This window comes from Nycticebus coucang, chromosome 12, assembly GCF_027406575.1.
Source record: "Nycticebus coucang isolate mNycCou1 chromosome 12, mNycCou1.pri, whole genome shotgun sequence".
Taxonomy (NCBI): domain Eukaryota; kingdom Metazoa; phylum Chordata; class Mammalia; order Primates; family Lorisidae; genus Nycticebus; species Nycticebus coucang.
This window is the reverse complement of record NC_069791.1, coordinates 16,580,927-16,606,407: the sequence shown is the minus strand read 5'-3', so window position 1 is coordinate 16,606,407 and position 25,481 is coordinate 16,580,927. Positions and strand designations below refer to the sequence as shown.

The 25,481-nt window shown below is 49.5% G+C and overlaps 1 protein-coding gene across 9 annotated transcripts; it reads left to right on the top strand.

The window, feature by feature from the left end:
* The first annotated feature begins 987 nt into the window (after positions 1 to 987).
* On the top strand, positions 988 to 25,481 carry PRPF40B (pre-mRNA processing factor 40 homolog B). 9 transcript variants are annotated; one of them, XM_053555407.1, is made up of 26 exons: positions 988 to 1,178; positions 9,074 to 9,154; positions 9,933 to 10,076; positions 10,389 to 10,454; positions 11,131 to 11,158; positions 11,389 to 11,414; positions 11,544 to 11,654; positions 11,967 to 12,087; positions 12,186 to 12,210; positions 12,438 to 12,644; positions 12,861 to 12,990; positions 13,074 to 13,138; positions 13,680 to 13,844; positions 13,947 to 14,055; positions 14,434 to 14,584; positions 15,292 to 15,425; positions 16,143 to 16,257; positions 16,408 to 16,499; positions 22,487 to 22,603; positions 22,817 to 22,954; positions 23,164 to 23,259; positions 23,508 to 23,594; positions 23,809 to 23,983; positions 24,508 to 24,569; positions 24,684 to 24,827; positions 24,918 to 25,481. In XM_053555407.1, exons 1-26 carry the CDS (start codon positions 1,176 to 1,178, stop codon positions 25,008 to 25,010), a joined length of 2,685 nt encoding a protein of 894 aa, XP_053411382.1. In that variant the 5' UTR covers positions 988 to 1,175; the 3' UTR covers positions 25,011 to 25,481. The 9 variants fall into 9 exon arrangements, with proteins under 9 accessions (XP_053411382.1, XP_053411381.1, XP_053411384.1 ...); XM_053555406.1 differs by having other exon boundaries at positions 23,505 to 23,594; XM_053555409.1 differs by lacking the exon at positions 9,074 to 9,154.

The following is a 25,481-nucleotide window of genomic DNA, read 5'->3' as shown; positions in this document are numbered from 1 at the left end:
TCTGGTCTTGAACCCGTGAGCCCAAGCAATCCACCCGCCTCAGCCTCCCAGAGTGTTAGGATTAAAGGCGTGAGCCATCGCACCCGACCTCCAATTGTCACCTTTAATTGGGGACATCAGCTTCCACTTCAAGTTAGTTGTTTTTCTACTTCTCCCCTGCTAGACACTAAGTTTCCAATGAGGAACCCGACTCACAGGTCTTTGGATCTCAGAAACCTAGCATAGTACTAAGCACAGAGCACTGACTCAGGTGGATGAATAAAGCAAATAGAAAGCATTTTTACCCAGGGTTTGGCGGGAAGGCGTTCAATTCCTTTTTGTACCCGCATGCTTTGAGTCCTGTCAGTTACTGGCGCTGGGACCTTCAGTATATTCATCAAATAGCTTTAGCTTACAGTTTCTTTACCTACCTAATGTATTTGTCTTACGTTTTAAATTCCTGTAAAAGATCGGTCCCTGCTATGTTGAGTTCACCGCTTGGTGGAAGCTGTATTCCAAAAGTACTTCAAGGTCGTGTGAGAAGCACGTGTACACCTCATGGGGCCAGGAATTTCTAGGATTTGTCTGCTCTACTGCTGTGCGCTCGGTGCCTGGAACAGATCTTGACACCTAAGAGGTGTTCGATAAATAGTTCATGAATTAATTTAATTAAAAGTGCTAACGATAATTACACAGCAAATTAAAAAATGCTTTGTGAAGTGCAAAGTTAGCCTAAATACGGAATGAATGAATGCTTGGGTCCAGCCCCCAGTGCCCGGATCGCCGGCCGGGCGCGGAAGGCCGGGTACGCTACAGCTGGCTAGCAGCGCCGGGACAGCAGAGTCGCAGGGGCGTGTGGTGGATGGGTACTCGCGCTCGGCGCCGCCTAGCGCAGCCCAGAGTTGGCTGCTGGGGCCGTCAGTCAAGCCCAGGAACAGGCGCGCCCCGCCCTCTCAGGGCGGGACTCGGGCCTAGCGGCGTGGGGAGGAGCCTGGCTCTCCGCGCCGGGGGGCGGGGCCAGGCCCGGGCGTACCGGGCCGGTTGGGGGCCCGGATCGTCGGCGGGAGCAACCGGAGCCCCGGCCACGAAGGGGTGCGACCCCCACGGGCCCCGCCCTCCCGGCTGCAGCCCGGCCAATCAGAACGGCCTTTACTGGCGGGTGGGCTGAGCCGGCCCAGCTGCTCCAAGGCTCTGGCATGGTAACGTCCCCGCGCGGGGGTGGAGGGGCCCGGGGCGGTCCCACAGCGTCCCCTGCGGCCCGGGACGGGGGCAGGGGGGCGGGGAGGCCACTGGGGGTACCCAGGACCCTGAGGGAGGGCAAGGGGAGCGAGGGGTGAGGGAGAGAAGCCTAGGAGGGGGGATGGGGGAGGGGATTTGGGGGAGAAGGGGCGGAGGAGGCCATGATGGAGCATGGCGGGGGTGTGTGCGGCAGGGGGTTAAGAGAGCGACAGGAGTTGCAGGCCTGGATGAGGAGGAGGAAGGAAAGATGTGAGGGATGGGTTTGTCGAGATAGGTTGGGAAAGAAGAGGGCGGGAGATGAGGGAATCGCAAGATAAGAGGAAAGGTGGAGACCACAGTTTCCCCTCCTGGGATATTTGGCGTAGGGCATGCCCCTCCACAGACTCCGTGCTTGTTCACTTTGGAAGCTTTGGGTGCTCCTTAAGGCCACTTGGAGACGCCCTCCTTTGCTTTGCTTCCCAGCATTTGCAAGACCCCGTCTCCAGGGGTGTACAGCAGGCGTCTGAGGAAAGAGAAGCTCCCAGCTCCTGGCTCTGTCATCAATAAACTATAGACTCTGTGTGACCTTGGGCAAGTCACTACCTTTCTTTGGGCCTTAGATTTCCTATCAGTTTAAAAAAAAAAAAAAAAGGAAAATGCTTGAAAATGCCATCCAACATCTCTTCCAGCTCCAAAATGTTTGGTTTGAGGAGAAAGTTCAGGAGAATGGGTTCTAGGAAATGGGGAAGCAAAGGAAAGAAGGTTGAAGATGGAACCTTAAGCTGGAGCTGGAGAAAATTCCCAGGGATGTGGGGGGATGGTAGACATAAAGCCTGCAAGGTTAGGGCAGGCTAGCTAGTGCCTCTGGAATCCTGGTGGAACATTGGAGAACCTCTGGAAGCAGAGGAGGAGTTGAAGACCTAACTCCACAAAGATGGGACTAGAAGTAACATTCTGTTCTTAAGAGGGAGAGTGATGAGGAGAGGGCAGGATCAGAGAGAGGCAACTGGAAGATATGTCTATTAAGGCCCTCAGTCTCTTTGGGGGAGCAGAAGAAAAAGCAGGGCTGGTACAGGGGAGAGGGGACTAGGATGGTTTTGGAGAGAGGGAGGGAGAGGCAGGTGCTGTTTGGGGCAGCTGAAGAAGGTAGTAGGTAGATAGACTGCAGGATGAGCAGCTGGTCTCTTAGCCCTTGCTTTTTGATGATGGTTATTACTTTCTGAGAAATATGCCTCCCAGCCTTCATTTTCCAACACAAATCACTTCAGGGAGTGGGAGTGAGGCAAACCAGTCAGACTTTGGGATCACCTGGTTCTCTGAGGATTTCAAGATTGAGGATTGGGATAAAAAGAAAATGGGAATGAATCTGAGTGTAAGAAATACCATCTGTGGAACCATCATCCTTGCCGGGAGATATCTTTGTGAAGTAGCTTTGTGAAGTAGTAGCTTTGGAGTCAGACTGCTTAGATTCCAAACCTTCCTCCTCAATTTAATCTCTTGGAATTTTGGTCAAATTACTTAATCTCTTCGAACCTCAGTTTCTTTATCTATAAAATGGGATTAATAACCTCTAAGATGGCTGCCAGGTTTAAATGAATGTTTGGCACGGTATCTGGCTCATAATAAGCACTAAGTAAATATTGGCTATTAGCTGTTGTCATTCTTTCCATCCTCTTCTGTCTCTTCCACTCTTGTTCTTTTCTTTTTTTTGTTCTTTTTTTCTGAAAGCTCATTTTCGAAATGCCTTTTAGATGTAAAGACTGAGAAGAATTGATTACATCTTCGGTGTTGGTGTGTGTGGGGGGTGGCCCAGGTGAACAGGTGATAATCAGTGATCAAGTAGCTCTTCGTTGTCTGTCCTCAGCTCACAAATGTGTTTTTGTTCCAGGGAATACACAGGATCTGCTTCTCTTTTAGCCCCTGTCCCTGTAGCCTTCATTCTCACTGGTTACTTCTTCAGAGTCTAACCCAGAGTGAAATAAGACCCAGAGTTGTATGGCACTGCAGCAGGTGAGGGAGGGACAAGCGTGTTTCAGGAAAGAAAGGACTCATATAGCTCAGGGAAGGGAAGGGCTTTAGAAGTTCCATAGTAATTTACATTCATTCCATTGCTCTATCTTCTGTGGGGAACTATCCAAGACAGGCCAGTGTCTGAATCCTGGTCAGAGGTCTTCATCCCTGGTTGAAGATGGTCACATAGAGTTAGCTTTTTATTAAGTTTTCCCACACCAGTGTTTTTTTCCAGTTTCCTTTCCTCAAGCCATACAAACCTCTACTAAGCTATTTCTCTAGATCATAATTAACCTATATTTAGAGAATTCATATAAATGAACGTGGGTGCATGTGCATGCACTGTTTTAGGAATATGTTTTAGGATATTCCAGTATGTAAAAATCTAATAAGGTTAGGGGTGAGCCTGCATTTTTTCTTAACACTTTGTGTGCAGGCCCTGACGAGGCACTTGGGGGAGGTTTCAAAGGCGGAAACTCAATCTCTGAATGTAGGGAAATCCTCACATCACTGAGGAGACAGGCAATTCCACATGGAACACCCAGCAAACATCGCAGAGTAGCGAGTCACTCTGTAAAGTAGTGCAGCACTTAATCCTGAGGGGACACGGTAGGTAGGTGTGTGTGGTGGGGGGGAGGTAGTCTTAAAGGTAACCTGGAGGAGGTGAATGTTGGATCATCTCAAAGCAAGAGACAAAGTGGAATAAAAGAAGCACATGAGGGTAATCTAACAATTCCTGTGCAAAGAGGAGGAGGAAAGCCATTGAGTCAGGGTGAGCCAAGAAGACTGTGGGTTGGCTTTCGTTAAAGGCTTTGAATGTTAGATGAGAAATTTTGTAGGATGGGCAATAGGGAACATCATTAGTTTTCAACCAAGCAAATGTTGGATCTTTGATCATTTAACCACTTAGGTTGCTAGCGATATGCTGGAAAATCAGACCTGCTTCCTGTGGCAGAAACTGTGCTTTTGAGGGAGGAAGGATGGAAGGCGGATTGGATCCAGTCCTGGCTCTGTCCCTAACCAGCTGTGGGTCAGATTATTCCCTGAAAAGGGGGAACTACCTTGGATCGTTGCCAGGGTCCCCTCAAACTACGTTTGTGTTTCCTAAATAGTCACTAGGCCATACCAATGGTCCCTGCTGTTTTGTGGGAGGTGCCAAGACCAGTCATTGAGTCAACAAATATTTATTAGCACCTACTTTGTGTCTATGGGAGGTGGTGAGGAAAATACAATGAGAATTGGATATGAGGTGAGCAAAAACAGATACAAGTTCTTTAGAGTTTTCAGTCTAATAGGGGCTTGAAGATATATATGTCGTTAATTCTAACACATTTTAACATTTCTGATGTCAGGATGTGTCTTAAAATTCGTGAGGTATCGTAATTTAATTGGCAGCATTTCTGTTTTTGTTTGTTTGTTTTTCTGAGACAGTCTAAAGCTGTTGCCCTGCCTGGAGTGCTGTGGCATCATAGCTCACAGCAATCTCCAACTCTTGGGCTCAAGCAATCCTCTTGCCTCAATTTTTGTTCTATTTTTAGTAGAGATGGGGTCTTGCTTTTGCTGAGGCTGGTCTCAAACTCGAGCTTAAGCTAGGGTTACAGAGTGCTAGGATTGCAGGTGTGAACCATTGCACCCGGCCTATAGCATTTGTGGGGTTTTTTTGGTTTTGTTTTGTTTTTTCCTAGAGACAGAGTCTCACTGTGTCGCCCTCGGTAGAATGCCATGGCATCCTAGTTCACAGCAACCTCCAGCTCTTGGGCTTAGGCGATTCTCTTGCCTCAGCCTCCCTAGTAGCTGGGACTACAGGCACCCGCCACAACGCCCAGCTATTTCTTTTGTTGCAGTTTGGTCAGGTTCTAACCCGCCACCCTATGTATATGGGGCCGGCGCCCTACTCACTGAGCCACAGGCACCGCCCAGCATTTGTTTTTATTAGTGCCACAAAGTAGTAGTACAATCAGAATTGCACAACTGACTGTAAAATTCTAGTGGATAACTGCTGAAGAGGAAGGTACTTGGTAGTATATGAGCGAATAAAGGAAGGCTCTAACTAGCCTAGTGGGCTGGGAAAGGCTTTCCTGAGGATGTGGTGAATGGTAGGGGTGAAATATTACCTAGGCAGGGTCTGCGGGGTTGGCAGGGCCAACACGGTTGTTCCAGCCGTGAGTGAATATCTAAGGTGGGAGAGCTACAGCAGGTGAGTGCAGCTGGAGCACAGACCTTGGAGCTTAGCATGGGGAGGCTGGCAAGGTAGTTAGGGAGCAGACCTGCCATGGCTTCACAGGCCCTGGGCAGGGGTTTTGGTGTTTACCCTAAGAGCAGTGGGAAGCCACTCAAGAGTTTTAAGCGTGGGGAGTAATGGTCTGAGGTGCATTTGTCACGGCTGCAGATTGGGGCAGATGTGGGGAGAACAGTTGGGAGGTGACTGCAGTAGGTCAGGTGAAAAAAGGACTTGGATGAGAGCAGTGGTAGTGGTAGAAGAGAAAATGGAGAGAAACAGATTTAAGAGATCTTTAGGAGGTAAATTAATAGGACTCAGTGATGTATGGGTGAGGAAGAGGGAGGTGTGGTGGAGGGTCTCTTAGGACCCAAAGATGGTTATCTGGGAACTTAGGAAAAGTGTAACATGGGAAATTGGATTTCCTCCTATACTGATTAGTTTCTGACTTTCCATCCTGAGGAGAGTTTCAGAGGCAGGAGCAAGTCTGAATATAAAGCTAAAGTCAAGAGAATCGCTTAAGCCCAGGAGTTGGAGGTTGCTGTGAGCTGTGTGAGGCCACGGCACTCTACCGAGGGCCATAGGGTGAGACTCTGTCTCTACAAAAAAAAAAAAGCTAAAGTCGCTGAACACAGAAAAGGTGTCAGGTTGGATTAGCGTAGCCCTTAACTTTCTCTTCTTGGCACAAGATAAAGGATAGATTTTTTTTTTCTTTCTTTTTTTTTAATTGTTGGGGATTCATTGAGGGTACAAGAAACCAGATTACACTGATTGCATTTGTTAGGTAAAGTCCCTCTTACAATCCTGTCTTGCCCCCCAAAGGGGTGGCACATATGAAGACCACCCCCCCGTTCCTCCTCCTCTCTCTGCTCTTCCTTTCCCCCACCCTCCATCCTTTCTCTCTCTGCTCTCCCCTTCCCCCACTGTGTCATTAATTGTTATTAATTGTCATATCAAAATTGAGTACATAGGATTCATGCTTCTCCATTCTTGTGATGCTTTACTAAGAATAACGTGTTCCACTTCCATCCAGGTTAATACAAAGGCTGCAAAGTCTCCATTTTCTTTTAATGGCTGAATAGTATTCCACGGTATACATATACCACAGCTTGTTAATCCATTCCTGGGTTGGTGGGCATTTAGGCTGTTCCACATTTTGGCGATTGTAAATTGAGCTGCAGTAAACAGTCTAATGCAAGTGTCCTTATGATAAAACGATTTTTTTCCTTCTGGGTAGATGCTTGTAATGGGACTGCAGGATCAAATGGGAGATCTAGCTTGAGGGTTCTCCATACTTCCTTCCAAAAAGATTGTACTAGTTTGCAGTCCCACCAGCAGTGTAAAAGTGTTCCCTTCTCTCCACATCCACGCCAGCGTCTACAGTTTTGAGATTTTGTGATGTGGGCTATTCTCACTGGGCTTAGATGGTATCTCAGAGTGGTTTTGATTTGCATTTCTCTAATAATTAGGGATGATGAACATTTTTTCATATGTTTGTTAGAGAAGGTTCTATTCCTGTCTCTTGCCCATTGATAATATGGGATTGTTGGCTTTTTTCATGTGGGTTAATTTGAGTTCTCTATAGATCCTAGTTATCAAGCTTTTATCTGATTCAAAATATGCAAATATCCTTTCCCATAGTGTAGGTTGTCTATTTGCTTTGGTTGTTGTCTCCTTTAGCTGTACAGAAACTTTTTGGTTTAATTAAATCCTGTTTGTTTATTTTTTTTTGTTATTGCAATTGCCACGGCAGTTGTCTTCGTGAAGTCTTTCCCCGGCCGATATCTTCCAGTGTTTTTCCTATGCTTTCTTTGAGGATTTTTATTGTTTCATGCCTTAAATTTAAGTCCTTTATGAATCTTGAATCAATTTTTGTGAGTGGAGAAAGGTGTGGGTCCAGTTTCAGTCTTTTACATGCGGATATCCAGTTCTCCCAGCACCATTTATTGAATAGGAAGTCTTTCCCCCAGTGTATGTTATTGTTTGGTTTATCGAAGGTTAGGTGATTGTAAGATGTTAGTTTCATTTCCTGGTGTTCTAATCGATTCCAAATGTCTATGTCTCTACTTTTGTGCCAGTACCATGCTGTCTTGACAGATTTTTTTGTTTGTTTGTTCATTTTAGAGACAGAGTCTCACTTTATCACCTTCAGTACAGTGCCATTGCATCACAGCTCACAGCAATCTCCAACTCCTGGGCTCAGGCGATTCTCTTGCCTCAGCATCCTGAATGGGTGTGCCCACCACAACGCCCGGCTATTTTTTTTGTTGCAGTTTGTCCGGGGCCAGGTTCGAACTGCCACCCTCAGTATGTGGGGCCGGCGCCTTACCCACTGAGCCACAGGCACTGCCTAAGGACAGATGTTTTAAAGGTAGAGATTAGGAAGCATTTGCAAATGTTCAGCCCTCTCACTAGGGAAGTCATTGGGCGGCAGTGAGGTGGCTTCTCTGTCCTCCTTCTACCAAGTTCTTGTGTGTCATCTTTTCTGTGTAATTTCATAATTCCTTCACTACTGAATATTAGGCTGGTTCCAGCCTTCTGCTTTTATAAATAGTACTAAAATGAAAACCTTCTACATGTATTTTGGCTATGTGGGGCTGTACTTACAAGATAAATTTTTAGAATTTGAAGGTTCTGTATATATAGGATTTGTTTCTTCATTTGTTCTTCATTCAATATTTATTGAGTACCTATTATGTGCCAGACACTGTGGCAGGTACCAGCTTTCAATACATCTGATATGATCCCTGTCCTCATAGGACTGTCATTAGCTCTAGTTGGGAGGGGCACACATTCAGGCAAATGTCATAATTCCAAAATTGTATATGTGAAGAAAAGGGGATCAGTTAGAGAATAAATGGGAAGGAACTATTTTAAATAGAGTCAGGAAGCCTTCTTAGAATAAGTGATATTTAACCTGAGAACTAAAGGATGGGATGCAGTCAGCCATTAGGTACAGGATGAAGAGAGAGGCTGTCCAAAGCCTGACTTCACAGGGAGATGAGCTCAGGATTTGTAGAGCCACCAGCTTCATCCCTTTAGCTCTACCCCCCAGGTAGATTAGGAGGGGAAGATGTCAAAGAAAGTGGGTGACTAAGGTTGAGACCAATTAGGGGAGGAAGCTAGTAGTGAGGAGGGGGGAGTTAGGGAGACTGGTACTTTAAGGGACTCGTGACTATTTGTGTTTCAAGACCTTGGATGGAATCTCTGTAACTGGGTTAATTGAGGTAGGGGAACTGGAAAAGAGGCCACCCCTTCCCTAGATGCTTTGGGAATAAAAGCAATCTCTATTTAACTGGTTTGAGAGAGGCACAGCCTTGCCCACAGGTGGGAGAATGGATTAAAAACCTTGGGAAGAGCCAGTCTGTGCCTATAGTAGAGCCTCCTCCATCTTCTGTGGCTTTGGCAAAATGGAAACATCCAAAATAAAGATGACATTGAAGGGGCTCAGCCAGCTGCCTCTGGGCTGGCACAAGAGAGAGCAAACCTACCTTCGGCTCAGCATGTGGGGTGGGCAAGAAGTTGGGCTTGGAGACCCTCCCTCTGAACTTTGCACTCCTTTTTCATCCTTACCTCTTCTGCTTCCCTTCTGCAAAAGCCCATCTCTGTGCCCATCCTGGGTCCTATGACTTTTCTCTCCCTCAACAGTCGGTTCCCGATTCTGGTCCCCGGCCCCCAGCAGCGCCTGCCCCCTTCCCACCGGGGCCCCCCATGATGCCACCACCCTTCGTAAGTTTGATGTCTTTCCCTGGGCTTGGCTTTTCCAGCCTGCACCCCAGTTCCCCAGCTCCCCAGCCACTGCTGCATTGCCAGCACAGTTTTCCTGTAATGCCCTCTTTTGCTGCCCTTGGAAGAGGGATGGTTTTGCTTGGGCATTGGGGTGGGGAGAGCTGCTGTTAAGCTCTCAGTCCATAAAATTGACAATTCCCTCTGTCCTTTTGTCCTTGGGATACACTGGGGCTAGAGGTAGGAGCAGTGGAAGGGAAAAGACCCCATTAGTGTGAGGGCAGAGTGGGACTGTCTTTCTCTTTCACTACTCCTTACCTGTGCTCTTTAAGTATGCCATGGAATTCAGGCTGGAATGGCATTGGTGATCACAAGTTGAAGAAAAGGGGATGGGAGGCAGGGGATTGGGGGACTTGGGTACCTGCCTTCTGCCCCTTCATGTGAGAGGCCTCTTTGGGGGAGAATTGCTGAAGAGATGGAGCCTTTTAGCCGCAGTCTGGTGCTGTTACACTTCTCTTCCCTGCTCCCTTCCCTTCTTAAGCAAGAAGCTGTGTGATTGCCTCTTAGGCCCAGTAGACACCCTCAGTTGTCAGTCATTCTCAGTGGTGAGGAGGGAGGCAGTTTCATGCCTTGTGCTTCTCAGACTAAAGCCATGGAATTGCCTCAGAGCCAGTGTGAAGGGTTGGAGTGGGAGGTGGTGGGTGTTTCCTGACAGGTCTTCTCTGCCTCTGATAAGGTAGCATCTTCTCTGCTCAGTGTCTCTTCCTTTCCTCATTTCTAGATGCCCCCTCCAGGGATCCCCCCACCCTTTCCTCCGATGGGGCTACCCCCCATGAGTCAGAGACCACCAGCCATCCCCCCCATGCCACCTGGCATTCTGCCCCCCATGCTTCCACCAATGGGGGCGCCACCACCACTCACACAGGTAATTGTTTCTCTTCCTCTTCGGACTCAGAAAACCTTGTCAGTTTAGCTGGGGGTAGAGAAGAGAACTGGCATTTGGGCTTCAGAAACTGGGGAGGGAGAGAGATGTGGCCCAGGCCTGCATGGATTTGTCTGCTGAATGACCAAGACAACTCTCAGGCAAGGTGAGAACCAGAATGTGGGGACTGCCTGAGAAGGTGCCAAAATGAGGGTCATGGGCCCCAGCAGGATCTCTCACGACCCTTTAGGGTACCCTGCCCAGCCTCTGCCTGCCTTCACCTTGGTTGGCTGATTTTTGTCTTTGTATCCATAGATACCAGGAATGGTACCTCCGATGATGCCAGGAATGCTGATGCCAGCAGTGCCTGTCACCGCAGCGGTAAGCACTGAGGGTAGGCAAGAAGCAGGCTCTGCCCTGCAACCCTATGGATCTGACGTGGAGTGCAGGGATATGACCTCCATTCTTTCCTTCTTCTCTTCGTATCCACCCTTATCCCTTGCAGCACCCTCTACACTCAAATCCTCCTCGCCGGCCATGCACTCAGATCTCCTCATTTTCCATTCAGCGCCAAAGACATATGCATTCTCTTTCTTTACTCCCCAGCTGTGCCCATCTCCTTTAAGGAAATCACTCGTGGCAAACACTCTTCACTCTCACAGAGCCATGCATTGTGGATAAGGTCCCTTCTTCACATCCTCTTTGCCTCTGGAGGAGGCAGCTGCACCTGGGGATCTTGCTGTACCTTTTTGTGCTGTCGCTTAGCATAGTAGCATAGTAGAGATGGGTAGGATGTGGAACTTGGCATCCACTGTGGAGAGAGGGCTCTGAACACAATACTCAGTTGCGGATAACAAAGAAAGGAGCTGCCGTGTGATTCTCCCCTGGGGTCCTAGAGGCACAATCCTGGAGGGTGGGGAAGCCTGTTAGGGAACAGAGATCCCTGAGAGCAGGACACGTGGATTCTGGCCTGGCCTGCTTCTCCATCCCCCATGGCCTGGGTCGTGGGGGCCACTGGGCTTGGCCCCAACCCTTCCCCCTCCTCTTTCTTCGGCAGACGGCTCCGGGTGCGGACACCGCCAGCTGTGAGTCTTCTGGGGGTCTGCTCCCCCCAGGCTCGGAGGTTGGGAGGCATAGGGGAGAGGGGACCATGGACTGGAGCCACCCTGGATCATGCCTGTTGGGATGCCAGGGAGTCTGGGCTGTTGACGGGACCAAGGGATATTTACTGGGGATGGAATAAGGGAGGAATAGGTGGGGATAAGATGGAGGTTGGAGCAAGGACTTAGTATGTTTCTTGTGGCTTCTTTTCTAGCTGCTGTAGCTGGGACAGGTCCTCCGGTGAGTTCTTCTAGTTCAAGGGTCTCTGGGTAGAAAGGCTGAGAGTGGGGGGCTGATGTCAAAATCTTTGGGTGAAGAGAGGCTTTGGGAAGGGGGTCTTGACCACCATTCTGTGTCCCCCACACCTAGAGGGCCCTTTGGAGTGAGCATGTGGCCCCTGATGGGCGCATCTACTACTACAATGCTGATGACAAGCAGTCCGTGTGGGAGAAGCCCAGCGTGCTCAAGTCCAAGGCGGAGGTCCTGAGCAGGGCTTTCTGGCCCTTTTTTTTTTTTTTTTAGCTGCCCTGATCCTTTGACATACTCGGCTTCCCCTGCATCTCTAACCATACTTGCTTTGGTTCTTCCAATCCCAAGATCCCTCACCACCTTCCATCTTCCCTGAAAATGTCTCTCTAGGATCTTAGGAAGTCCACTTTCCCCATTTTTAAGCCAGGCCAGGTGGCAGATATAGACTCCTGTGTCCTCTCCTCACTGGGTTCCCCCAGCTCCCCTGACTGTGGCTGGAGAGCATGCCTAGGCCACTGATGTCCCTGACCTATCCTCTTGCAGCTGCTGCTGTCCCAGTGTCCCTGGAAAGAATACAAGTCCGACACAGGCAAACCTTACTACTATAACAACCAGAGTAAGGAATCCCGCTGGACCCGACCTAAGGATCTGGATGACCTGGAGGGTGAGGGGTCCTGGGTAAAAGAAGTTCTAGGCCTGATCAGGGCTTCTGGGGCTTCCTTGTTACCCCGTGACTGATGGTGTCGTCTTTTCTCATTGCAGCTCTAGTCAAACAAGAGGCTGTAGGGTGAGTGACTTACCCACCTTGCCCACCTATCCTTTCATTCTTGGGGCACCTGGGAGGTAGAAGTGGATTCTCCATTACCTGTACTCTGTAGGAGGAAGACCTAGCTCTCAGTCTCCTTGTAGAATCGTCCACTCTGGTCCAAATCCTTTCCAGGATAGAGACAAACCATCTCCTGACCTCCTCTGTCATTGCTCTACTCCTGGACACTGCCCTCTGGTTACCTGCAGGAAACAACAGCAGCAGCAGCCACCGACACTACAGCCACAGCCTCCTCAGCCACAGCCTGATCCGCCACCTGCACCTCCTGGCCCCACCCCAGTGCCCACAGGCCTCCTAGAACCTGAGCCAGGTGGGAGTGAAGATTGTGATGTATCAGAAGCTTCTCAGCCCCAGGAACAGGGGTTCCTGCAGCAGCTGGAAGAGGGCCCCAGCAGGTGAGGCTGCCCTTCATGTCATTCCAGATGCTGTTCTTGGGCTCCCAACCTTGTTCTCTGCCAGGCTTCTCAGGAGGTTTGTGAAGATCTGGGCAGAAAAGGGTTGCCCTGGGGAGAAGGAGGGAGTGATAATGTTGCCAAGAGTGCAGGGCACTGAAAGAAAGCTCTGAGAGCTGGGGTGTCCTGGCCTGAGTCCCCTCTCCCCACTCCCCTCAGTTCTGCTGGACAGCATCAGCCTCCACAACAGGAGGAGGAGGAATCAAAGCCAGAACCAGAGCGATCTGGCCTCAGTTGGAGCAACCGGGAGAAGGCAAAGCAGGCTTTCAAGGAGCTGCTGAGGGACAAGGTGCTAGGGGGTGGGGCTCCCAGGGAAGGCCTGGAAGGGCTGGAAGTGGGCAGGCCCCATGACTCCCACCTGTTTCATTCCAGGCTGTCCCCTCCAATGCTTCGTGGGAACAGGCCATGAAGATGGTGGTCACCGATCCCCGTTACAGGTAGGCCTGGGCCAAGGGAGCCAGGCCATGCTCGTGAGAACAACTAGGCCAGGGACTCCTTCAGAAATCCCAGCTTATCACTCAGCCCCAAGGGAGCCAGAGTTAGGAAAAAGATAGACTGGGGTAGGACACAAGGAAGAGAAAAGCTGGAGGCCTCTGGGTGCAAGAAGGAAAAGGTATCTGACACGAGACATTCAATAAATGCTTGTTGAACTGAACCAAACTGAACTGAATTAGTTGGGGAAGGAAGGGGCTGGATATGGCAGAGGTCTGATGGTGACTCGAGAGCCCTGAAGCGAGGGGGTCCAGTATTAGCAGTGTCTTGGGGCCATGTCTCTTCCCCTCACTCCCTCTCACACTACCTGTCCAAGAATGGTGTTCAGATCCTATACATTTATGCTCTGGGTGCTCCTGTAGTCTGTCTGCCTGTGCACGGACCCCTACTCAGCCCTAGGGAGACCCTTCCCCAGTCTGCTTTGTGAGCTGTGCAGGGGGCTAACTCCTCCTCTGTCCCCTCCCCACTCTCAACTTCTCCACCTAGCGCCTTGCCCAAGCTGAGTGAGAAAAAGCAAGCGTTCAATGCCTACAAGGCACAACGGGAGAAGGAGGAGAAGGAGGAGGCCCGGCTAAGGGCCAAGGAGGCCAAGCAGACCCTGCAGCATTTCCTGGAGCAGCATGAACGCATGACCTCTACCACCCGCTACCGGTCAGGGGGCTGGGCAGGGGCTGGGGCCTGGGGTTCCTGGGGACACGAAGGCCCATGGTCTCTGTTCTCTGCCTACCTACTCACAGCGCTTATGCTCCACAGGAGGGCAGAACAGACCTTTGGAGAACTAGAGGTCTGGGCTGTGGTCCCTGAGAGGGATCGAAAAGAGGTTTATGATGATGTCCTCTTCTTCCTGGCCAAGAAGGAAAAGGTAATGGTCACTAAGCCAGATCCTTCAGCCCCAGTCTTATCCTGAATTCTCCGTGTCTTTGCTTTCTTGTGGTCCCTACCATTCATTCCTCCACATCTCCAGTGTCCCTGCTTCTAACTTGGAAGCTGGTGTGGCCCTTGCACACGCCCCTATTTCTGCCCTGGGCCTGTAGCCCTGAGTGTGGGAAGGCAAGAAGGAGTCTTTGAGAGGTTGGTCTGTAACCTGTGCTCTCTCCTCATCCCCAGGAAATGAACATCTTGAGTCTGGCATTCCTTCTAGGGTTCTTTAGTCACCGTCTAGTCCCCAAATCCTCCTATGCCCAGACCTACTTGGGTAGCTCTGGCCTGCCCTGCCTTACCCTAACCCTGTGGCCTCCAGGAACAGGCCAAGCAGCTCCGGCGCCGCAACATTCAGGCTCTGAAGAGCATCCTGGATGGAATGAGTAGTGTCACTTTCCAAACCACATGGTCCCAGGCCCAGCAGTACCTCATGGATAACCCCAGCTTTGCTCAGGACCACCAGCTCCAGAGTAAGCCTGGGTCTCCACTCACCCCTGCGTCCCCTTTCCTCACTGAATCTGGTACCCCAGAATCTGCCTCACACCACTCTTCTGTATCTCCTGTCCCCCTGGACATTGTGGGAGTACCCGGCACTTGGTCCCTGCACCTTGCTGGATCCTGGGCATCCCAGGATAGCTTCGTAATACATCCTCCACTGTTGACCTGGATGTTTTGTGTCCTTGGAGGAGAAGGTCTAGGATAGGAACCAATGCTGGAGATGATGATGGTGCCTACATCTCATCTGAATATGGTCTTAATTGTCAGAGCACTTCAGGCCTTAACTGGTCACATTTGTTACAAGTTGTTCCTGCTCTGTAATCACTGATGATAATCACAAATTCACCTTCTGAAGTTGCATCAAAGCCTGATTGATTCCCAGTTCCATGAGATGTGAAACCTCAGGTCCTAAGACAACTGGTTTCATTGACAGCCTCTAATGACTGAATTCACAAGAGCTGAATACTTGCTAATTTTGTTCTTATATAACGATCCTCCTCCTCAGCTACTGTTCCAGTGGCTATTCCCACAGACCCCTATTCCCCTCACTTCCCTCCCCCAACTTCTCCCACCACACTTGAGTGTCCCCAGTACTTATGGGCAGCATAGCTGAAGGTGCTGGAATAGGAGAGGGTGTCCTGCTGGTATGGTGTCTGTTCAACCTCCTCTCTACCTTTAGACATGGACAAGGAAGATGCCCTGATCTGCTTTGAGGAGCACATCCGAGCTTTGGAGAGGGAGGAGGAGGAGGAGCGGGAGCGGGCCCGGCTTCGGGAGCGGCGCCAGCAACGCAAGAACCGGGAGGCCTTCCAGGTATCTCTGTGGTCCTTTTGGATTAGAGCTCAGCCCTGCCCCAGACCACAACCTCTTCACCCATCCCTTGCCTCCTCTCAGCTAGCTTGCTTGTCTTGTTTGTGCCTAACTCTGTCTATGTGAGCTCTGTGAGGCCTCTCCTGCAGTCTGCTCCTGCTGTATGCCCTCACTTGTGTGCTGTGCTTTTCTAGACTAGATGTGTGGTGCACCATGCAGGAACTACCGGCAGAGGGCACCCTAGAGGCAGGAATTAACAGCAAGGCTGCATTTGTTTCCCTCAGCAGGGGAGCAGACCGGCAGAGTTTATCCACCCAGTTTAGGGGTGGGGGGTGATGGTGGTGGGAGTAGTAGTGGAAGTTATTTTGCTATAACATGTCAAAAAGTTGCTGCAGGGCGGTGCCTGTGGCTCGAGGAGTAGGGCGCTGGCCCCATATACTGGAGGTGGTGGGTTCAAACCTGGCCCTGGCCAAAAAAAAAAAGTTGCTGCAGGCAGCTTTCTGTACCTTTGGCTCTTGGTCTGGCTTGTTCTCATCTTTTTGTTTTGTCCTCTACATGTTCATATTCTCTCCTTACATACCATGTCTCCCTGTCCGGATCTCTTCATCTCTGTGTCTTTTGCCTGCATTTCCTCAACTGGATCATCCCTGCCTCTCCTCAGTCTGTGGCTTTGCCTCCTCCCTACCTCATTCTCCTTGTAACTGGCCTCTCCCTTCTCAGACCTTCCTGGACGAGCTGCACGAGACAGGGCAGCTGCACTCGATGTCCACCTGGATGGAACTCTACCCAGTAGTCAGTACTGATGTCCGCTTTGCCAACATGCTGGGCCAGCCGGGTAAGGCAGCCAGGTGCCCGCCCCCTTCTCTGCCCTGGCTTCCTGCCCTGCCAGCCTCTGTATCCCTACTCCCTGGTCCTGTCCTCGGCCTCAACTCCCAGCTTTTGGGAAGCTGCCGCCCGCCAGGCCCCCCTCCCTTCCTCCCTGCAGGCTCCACCCCTCTGGACTTGTTCAAGTTTTATGTGGAGGAGTTGAAGGCACGATTCCATGATGAAAAGAAGATCATTAAGGACATTCTTAAGGTGAGGGAGTCATGGGGTTATGAATGGATGCATGCTGGGTGAGGGCACACTCCCTGAACTACTCCCTGTAAAGTTCTATTTTGTCAGAACATTACAGCTTGGTTCAGCAGAACCAGGTCCTTTACTGTGCGCTGGTGATATAATAATGAATAAGACACAGTTTCCGGCCATAGGAGGTCATGGTGCAGTAGGAAGAAAGACACAAGAACTAATATACAGAAGGGCAGTGTTATTATAGGGACAGGAATCAGAACTGGCATTTGAACTGCACTGTTAGGAGTGAGTAGGTAGAGAAGGGTAGAGCATTCTGGGCATAGGGTAGTACAGGAGCAAAGGCAAGGGCGTGGGAAGGGCACACCAGGTGTGAGGTGCAAGAAGCATAGCCAGTTGTAAACTGGTAGCCCACAGGTTGTTCTTTCTGGTCTGTAGAGTGTTTTAGAAAAATTTGGAATTTGTTGCTAACATTTTAAAATCAGGAGATTTACATGAAAATCTGAATCTTTAGCTTCTTTTGTCGATTTGAATTATTCAGCAACACTGGGCTGGATTTGCAAGGCATTCTGAGGACTCCAGCTGAGTTGCCACTGCTCTTTTACAAAGGGCAAGTAAGTCATCCTTATCGTCATGACTCCTTAGTGCCTTCCTGATACTGCTGCAAGTTTCCGGCTGCCGTTTATCATCACAGAGGCACTGTTGCTTTTCTTATACTGGTGAAGAGAAGTAGTTTTCAATATCCATGTTTTTCAAAAGTAGAAAGGTAGCTGGGCATGGCTTGTAATCCCAGCACTTTGGAATGCTGAAGCAGATTTGAGCAGGAGTTCAAGATCAGCTTGAGGAACGTAATAAGGCCCTACCTCTAAAAAAATTTAAAAATTATCCAGGCTGGGCGGCACCTGTGGCTCAGTGAGTAGGGTGCTGGCCCCACATGCCGAGGGTGGCGGGTTCGAACCAAGCCCTGGCTGAACTGCAATAAAAAAAAATAGCCGGGCGTTGTGGCGGGCACCTGTAGTCCCAGCTACTTGGGAGGCTGAGGCAAGAGAATCACCTAAGCCCAGGAACTGTAGGTTGCTGTGAGCTCTGTGATGCCACGGCACTCTACTGAGGGCAATAAAGTAAGACTCTGTCTCTACAAAAAAAAAAAAAAAAAAATTATCCAGGCATGGTGGTGCATGCCTGTAGTCCTAGCTACTTGGGAGATTAAGGCAGGAGGATCACTCAAGCCCAGAAGTTTGAGGTTGTAGTGAGCTGTGATGATGCCACTGCACTCTGGTCTGGGGGAAAAAAAAAAGAAAAAGTAAGTGAATGATGAACTAAGAGGCATTATATTTCAAAGGAAAGAAATAAGGAGAAAGCATGTTTCTTCATGGAAATGAAGAACATTCTAATGCATTTGAGGAGACAGTGTAGTACAGTGGTTAGGAGCAAAAACTTAAGGCAGACCGCCTGGTGTAGAAGTCCAGCTAAACCACTTGCCAGTTGTGTGACCTTGGACAAGTCACTCAATCTTTCTGAGCCTTTGTTTTCTCGTCTGAAACATGGTGACTGTTCCATCATAGTACACCTAATTATAGAGGAGAGTAACCTAGTACCTGGGTTGACATGGATCTGGGAATAAAGCTAAAAATGTCCCACTGCACATACATTTCTTTGAAGCTCTGTGTTTTGCCTCCTAAATTCATGTAGGTATTACGTTTTAATATAGTATTGCCTCTCTGTTTAAATTTAATATTTTAAATTTATTTACCATTATGTAAGATGTATCATATTGTTTTATAATTTCCTTTATTTCTCTGAAACCACATGCCCCAGTTTGGAAGTAGAACCCTGCATGTAAAGTGCCTTGAATGCTAAAATAAGAAATTTGGATTTTTATCTCGTAAGTAATGAGGAACTGGGGAATGATAAGATCAGATGGTGTCTTGGAGAAGCCACTGGTGATGGTGTATAACAGCACCTCTCCACGTAGAGTACACACACTTGTGTCCTTAGGGGAGGTGATGGTGGAGGTGCTGGTAGAACAGATCTTGAAACATCAAGATGTTAAAAGTAATATTGGCAGGTAAATCCTATCGATTTGAGTGAGAGTCATCCTCTTCTAACTCATCCCCAGACCTTTGCTGCTGTTGGGGCTCCTTGGTACAAAAGTCTGAGAGGAGCACTGGATGCTGAAGGCTGAGTAAGAGGCATGGCAGAGGGAAAGCTGGGAGACCAGTCAGGAAGCTGGTGTAGGATTCCAGGTGGGAGGTGCTCTCAGGCATGGGCAAGGAGGATGGCAGATGGGGAGAGGCTTACAGGGCTCCAGATGTGCTGCTCAGATGCCTTAGGTTTCCTCATAGATGCCTGAGAATAGCAGGGGCTGGAGGAGTATTTATGCTTCTGCTCCTGTTTTCAAGTGGAGCAGCTGGCATCATTTTTATGCTTTATGGTTTTACATAAGATTTTTATAATGTTTCTGCTGTTTAAAAAAAAAAGTTTGACTTGGCGCCTGTAGCACAGTGGTTACGGTGCCAGTCACATACACTGAGGGTGGTGGGTTCGAAACCGGCCCGGAGCAGCTAAACAACTGCAACAGAAAAATAGCCAGGTGTTGTGGCGGGCACCTGTAGTCCCAGCTGCTTAGGAGGCTGAGGCAAGAGAATTGCTTAAGCCCAAGAGTTTGAGGTTTCTGTCAGCTGTGATGCCACTGCCCCCTACTGAGGATGACATAGTAAGACTCTGTCTCGGGTGGCGCCTGTGGCTCAGTTGGTAGGGCACCGGCCCCATATACCGAGGGTGACGGATTCAAACCCGGCCCTGGCCAAACTACAACCAAAAAATAGCCGGGCGTTGTGGTGGGCGCCTGTAGTCCCAGCTGCTCGGGAGGCTGAGGCAAGAGAATCGCTTAAGCCCAGGAGTTGGAGGTTGCTGTGAGCTGTGACACTCTACCGAGGGCCATAAAATAAGATTCTGTCTCTACCAAAAAAAAAAAAAAGACTCTGTCTCAAAAAAAAAAAAGTTTTAAACTAGTGGCATAGAGGCACTAAAGTAGAGTTGACAGACTGCCTTGTAAAACTGAAGAGAAGGAAGGAGTGGGCTGGAGATGGCAGGGCAGTAGATGATGGCCACATTGGTAAGGATCAAGTAGGAGGAGCAGGGCTGGAGAAAATAGGAATTTCATTTGGGGAATTATTCTCAACAGCAACCTAGGGCAGTGGGGGATAAAGCAAATACCATGATTTATTTATTTATTTATTTGTTTATTTATTTATTTATTTTTTTTTTAGCAGGCCCTGGCTAGGTTCAAACCTGACACCCCCAGTGCACAGGGTCGGCGCTTTAATCATTGAGTTATTGGTGCACAACCCAAATACCGTATTTTTTTTTTTTTTTCTGTATTCCAAGTAGAGCTTTATAAAAATAGCACAGTAACAGGAATCAAAGCTTAAATTTTCTATAGGACAGTAACTGAATGTTACTCAAAGTAATTTTAGTCATGTGGCTTTTGTAGATAACACAGAAGACAATAAAAATAATCAGTATATGTAAGATATTACAGGAAAAAATGCATACAATATTCCATCCAGGAAGCTATCCACTTGATAATCAATTCTAAATGTCCATATTAAAATTTAGCAACAAAGAGGAAGAGAAACGTGAAAAATTAAGATGGTAGATAAGATTTCATTCTTAACCTTGTGATGGATTATTTATGTCTGAATAATTTCAAATGTATCCCATAAAATACTATTTTAAAATATAAGTACATAGGGAAAGGTACTAATAACCCTTACTCTACACAATAAATCAGTTGGAAAACCTGCATTATCCTAGGGCTATTGATTGATAGTACTTACGTCAACATATGCCAAATACCATATTTTAAACAGAATGATCATATAGAGTAGAAATACCTAATACCAGGATAGCTAAATTTTATTGGACAATTACCTTTTAACCAGAGTGGCAGTCACTGCTGATAGGCCTGCAGGGGTCCTCCCTGGGTCCTTTCCATACCTCCTGAGAAAGCAGCTTTTTGAGGCAATTCCCCTTCTTATTCTCCATCTGGGGTCCCTCCTACAAAAGGCACATGGACCCAGGAGTCCCTGTGGCCATCCACAGGTGGGTGGACTGTGGTGGTACCTCTCATCCCATAGGTTGATGCAGAGAACCCTGGGCTTGGAGCAGGTAGAAGATCTGGGTGTGGGATGTCCATGGGGTGCCTGGGGTGGGGTGCTCATGAGCAATGTATTCTCTTGGGAATCTTCTGAATTTGAAGTGTTTATGAAATCTGGCTAGTATGTGTCTAAAAATCAGGAGAGAGGTGAAGGGTGAGACTGCTAGAGAGAACATAGACAGGGCAGTGAGCACGTCAGGAACAGGCACATGGGAGAGAAGTGGTAAAAGAGGCCGGAGACGAAGGACCTGGAGAGGGGAGTGTTGAAGTAAACAGCCAGAGGCACTGAGGATCAGATGAGGACCAAGGAGGCCTTGGATTCAGCCTTTAGGATGCGAGCAGCCACTGGGAGAGCAGTGTTATGGAGGTGGGATAGGCAGCACACTTCTTGGGGTCAGTAACTGCTTGGTGCTGACAGTTACGTAATGTCTCTGAGCCTCTATTTCCTTATCTAAACATTGGAGATGATCCATATGGAGGGTTGTAAGAAATAACATTCGTAAAGTGTCTTGCTTATAATAGGCTTTCAATGTTTGTTCCTTTTCCTTTGTGCTGCATTTCAAGAGATTTTAAAACAAAGAAGTAGTAGTTAGCTTGAGGAAGGTGAGAGCAGTGACGTGTGTGCTTGAGGGAAGGAGCCAGTGAAGAGGGTTAGACTGAGCTTTTAGTCCCCTGAGAGGGGATATGGAGAGGGTTGGAGCGAGTGGGTTGAGGACGTGCTCTTGGAAAGAAGCGAGAGCCTGCCTCTGCCGCCTGTAGGAGAGCCGGTGGTTAGAGCACTGTGGAGGGCGGAGAAGGGATTTGGGTTGGGTGCAGCTCACTCAGGAGCCAGACTGCAAACTCTAGTCAGTCCACTTACACTCTGTCAGCTCAAGCCAAGTGAGGTCACTTTTCTGAGCCTCTGCTTAACTGAGATGCTGAGGCACAGGTGAAAACACAATGCCGGGCTTGTGGAGATGTTTTTAGTATTGGGGAGCTACACACCTGGTGGCCCTTCTCCCGAAGCCTGAGCGATCTATGTAGGTGCCTGACAGCACAGGGGTTGGGGGTAGATTCTTGCCCAGCCATGTGTGATCTGTGAGACCTTGTGCAAGTGCTGAGGCTCTTCTAAACCAGTGTTCTTCAAACTTTGTATCTCATGGCACACTTGAACCTATAGTTAAACTTCCACAGCACTTAAATTACGTTGATTAAAGAAAAAGAACATACTTACTGTGCTTTGAACTTCTTTTGTAAACAATTTAATCTTTAAAAATTTTCGTGGCACACCTCAGATTCTCTCATGGTAACCAGTGTGCTGTGGCACACAAGTTGAAAATCACTGCTCTACACCTTGGGTTCTCCTTCTACATGTAATTAGGATTCTAAGACCTGTTCTTACATGCAGAACTGTGAGGAGTAAATCAGATGTTTGTGAAGCACTCATCATGGTACCTGGTACATAGTAAGCACTCAATAAGTAGAACCAAAGGAACCAGCAGATAGTGAATGAGAAGGCACTAGGCGTTACTGAGCTAGGAGGGCCCAGCTGGGGCAGAAGTTTAAGCCAAAGGAACAAAGAGCTAATTGTGAGAAACTTAGGCATCAATCAGCAGTTGGGAGACACCTCTCAACTGCCCTGTCGCTCCTTGTAACATCCAAATCAAGGATAGGCATGGGGATTTGTCAAGTAATGAAGACTTGGACAACTTGGTTTCTGGGGCATGTCACGGCCCTGTGGCTCTCTTGTGGGGGTGGGGGCTTTCCTGACCATCTTGTAGTCTGACCCCTCTACCTGCCAGCTTTGGCCCTCAGGCCCGTGGTGCCCCTGCTTCATGCGCTGCTGTGCCCACAGGACCGGGGCTTCTGCGTGGAAGTGAACACAGCCTTTGAAGACTTCGCCCACGTCATAAGCTTTGACAAGAGGGCTGCTGCACTGGACGCAGGCAACATCAAGCTGACCTTCAATAGTGTGAGGGGCTGGGCAGGGTGTGGGGCTCAGTTCTGTAACTCATCCCAGTGTCCTGTTCCATTCCTTCTCACTCACTGCCCCCAGCTGTGTTTCTAGTTCAGGGGATGATGGTAGAAGCCCAGTTCCAACTTTCTACCTCCTAAGGTATGCCTGAGCGGGGCCCAGGTATCCGCCGTCCTGGGTTACCCTCTTCTGTGTCCCTTCTACCCCCAGCTGCTGGAGAAAGCAGAGGCACGGGAGAGGGAGCGGGAGAAGGAGGAGGCACGAAGGATGCGGCGCAGAGAGGCTGCCTTCCGAAGCATGCTGAGGCAGGCTGTGCCTCCTCTGGAGCTAGGCACTGCCTGGGAAGAGGTCAGGAGCGCGGCCTGGCCCCAAACACCCCTCAAGCCTGAGGGCAGCGGTGCTTCTCCACCTCTGAGGGCCCATCCCAGTCACAGCACAGCCCTGGGCCAGCTCCAGTTCCCTTCCTTCCTGTGCCCCAGCCCTGCCCTGTGCTTGTGGCGGTGTCCAGGCCGGGCCAAACGGGTTCTGGTCTGATCAGCAGTGCTCTCCTGTTCAAGGTCCGTGAGCGCTTTGTGTGCGACTCAGCCTTTGAGCAGATCACCCTGGAGTCGGAACGGATCCGGCTCTTCCGGGAATTCCTACAGGTGCTGGAGGTGAGGCAGATTTCTTGTCTTCTGTATATATATCCCAGGCCTTTGAACTCCCTGGGCCGGCTGAATAGACGGGTTGGGCCTCTGCCCCCTAGGGTTTTCCTTTCCCTGGCCAGCTAAGAAAGGGGAGGCCTAGGATAGGCAGAAGGCCCTACCCTGACAGAGGGAGGCAGAGCCAAGTTTTAGGAGGCAGGAGCCTTCCTGGGGCTAAGGCTGGTACTGTCGTCACCTTCTCCCTCTGCCTCTAGCAGACTGAATGCCAGCACCTCCACACCAAAGGCCGAAAGCATGGCAGGAAGGGCAAGAAGCACCATCGCAAGCGTTCCCACTCGCCCTCAGTGAGTTAGTGGGTAAAAGGAACGTGGGGTGAGACTGCATTGTTTTGAGGAAAGGAGAAACACTTTTCTTGCTTTTCCCCTACATCCTCTCCCTTGGAGAGAGATTTGAGGGTTCCTTTGGCCCTGGATCCTCCTCTCTGTCCCCAGTTCCCCGACAAGGGCTTCTGGAAGTCAGAGAACCTTTACGCTGACACCTATCTGCTGATCTGCCCAGGGCTCTGAGTCAGAAGAGGAGGAGCTGCCCCCACCATCTCTCCGGCCCCCTAAGCGGAGGAGGCGGAACCCCTCCGAGTCAGGCTCTGACCCCTCTTCCTCACTTGATTCGGTTGAAAGTGGGGCTGCTGCCCTTGGAGGACGGGGCTCCCCTTCCTCCCACCTCATTGGATCAGGTAAGTAGTTGCTAGCAGCTGGGAACTGGAGAAGTAAGTGTTGGCCTAGACCAGTGGTTCTCAACCTTCCTAATTCCTCCTCATGCCGCGACCCTTTAATACAGTTCCTCATGTTGTGGTGACCCCCAACCATAATGTTATTTTCATTGCTACTTCATAACTAATTTGGCTACTGTTATGAATCGTAATGTAAATATCTGATATGCAGGATATATTCTCATTGTTACAAGGGGTCATGACCCACAGGTTGAGAACTGCTGGCCAGACTGAGGAGGCCATTGGCAAGTCCCAGTCCCCTTGACAGTAAAGTGGATTGGGAGGGTACACCTGTGGGAGAGTAGGAAGAACTACCTATCTCTGCTCAGGCAAGAAACTGGGAGAAGGAAAACTGGGCTGACTCAGGCTTCGTCAGACTACTGCCTGTGACCATGAGGTCTCCACCTGTGAAGGATGAACAGAGGGGCTGCAGCCTAGAGAAGGATGAGCCCTCCTTTCAGGACTCAGAGGGATTTTTCTATTTCTAGATCATGGCCTTCGGAAAGCCAAAAAACCAAAAAAGAAAACTAAAAAGAGAAGACACAAGTCGGTGAGTAGAGAAGGAACTTCTACCCAAGGCCCTGCTGTTTTGTGAGCTCTGTTGCACCTGCTTCCCAGGCTGTCCTGCACAGGAACTGACAAGGTGGGCTCTGGACTCTTACAGAACAGTCCTGAGAGTGAGACGGACCCTGAGGAGAAAATTGGCAAGGAGAGTGATGAGAAAGAACAAGAACAGGACAGGGACAGGGAGCTCCGGCAGACAGAGCTCTCTAACCGCTCCCCAGGCTTTGGTATCAAGCGGGAGAAGGTGAGAAGGGCAAGGGTCCCAGCCCCCACTCTGTCCAGGCTCCATGGCCTCAGTGGAAGCTGAAGGTAAGCTGTGCCTTTGCTCCCACAGACGGGCTGGGACACGTCAGAAAGTGAGCTGAGTGAGGGTGAGCTGGAGCGGCGGCGGCGGACACTCCTGCAGCAGCTGGATGATCACCAGTGACCTGACAAGCTGTTCTCTGCCTTGAGTCTGTGAGGCTGTGGCTTCTGGGCCACCCTCACCACCTGCCTCAGACTTCTTAGTCTGGTCTGTGTTCACGTTTCCTAAAGTAGCCCCACCCCCCGTACACCACTGTTGGCACCTCAGAAGGTTGCTCTTGGTGTGGAAGGGTTCCCTACTCCCCGGACAACTAGTGCAGTCCTTGTCCTCAGCCCCAGACCAGAGATGGGTGGTATATGCCATATGAGGTGGGTAATGCCAATAGATAAAGTGTGAGAGAAGAGGCACCCAGGGAAGTGTGACAGGCTGGTGGACATAGCCTGGGTGGCAGAGGGCAGAGTCCTTACCCTCTAGAATCAGTGCCTGCTCCTGCCTGCCCTGGCCATGGCACACCACCACTTCTTCCTCCTGCCCCAGGACCCAGTATACGTGTGTTTTGTTTTTGTTTTTTAAATAACGATATTTATAACATGG

Excerpts from the sequence above, each read along its gene's own strand:
- PRPF40B (XM_053555400.1), top strand. Across the intron at positions 11,655-11,966 it reads TGCTCAAGTCCAAGGCGGAG|CTGCTGCTGTCCCAGTGTCC; the intron begins GTCCTGAGCAGG and ends ATCCTCTTGCAG. Across the intron at positions 12,211-12,437 it reads GTCAAACAAGAGGCTGTAGG|GAAACAACAGCAGCAGCAGC; the intron begins GTGAGTGACTTA and ends GGTTACCTGCAG.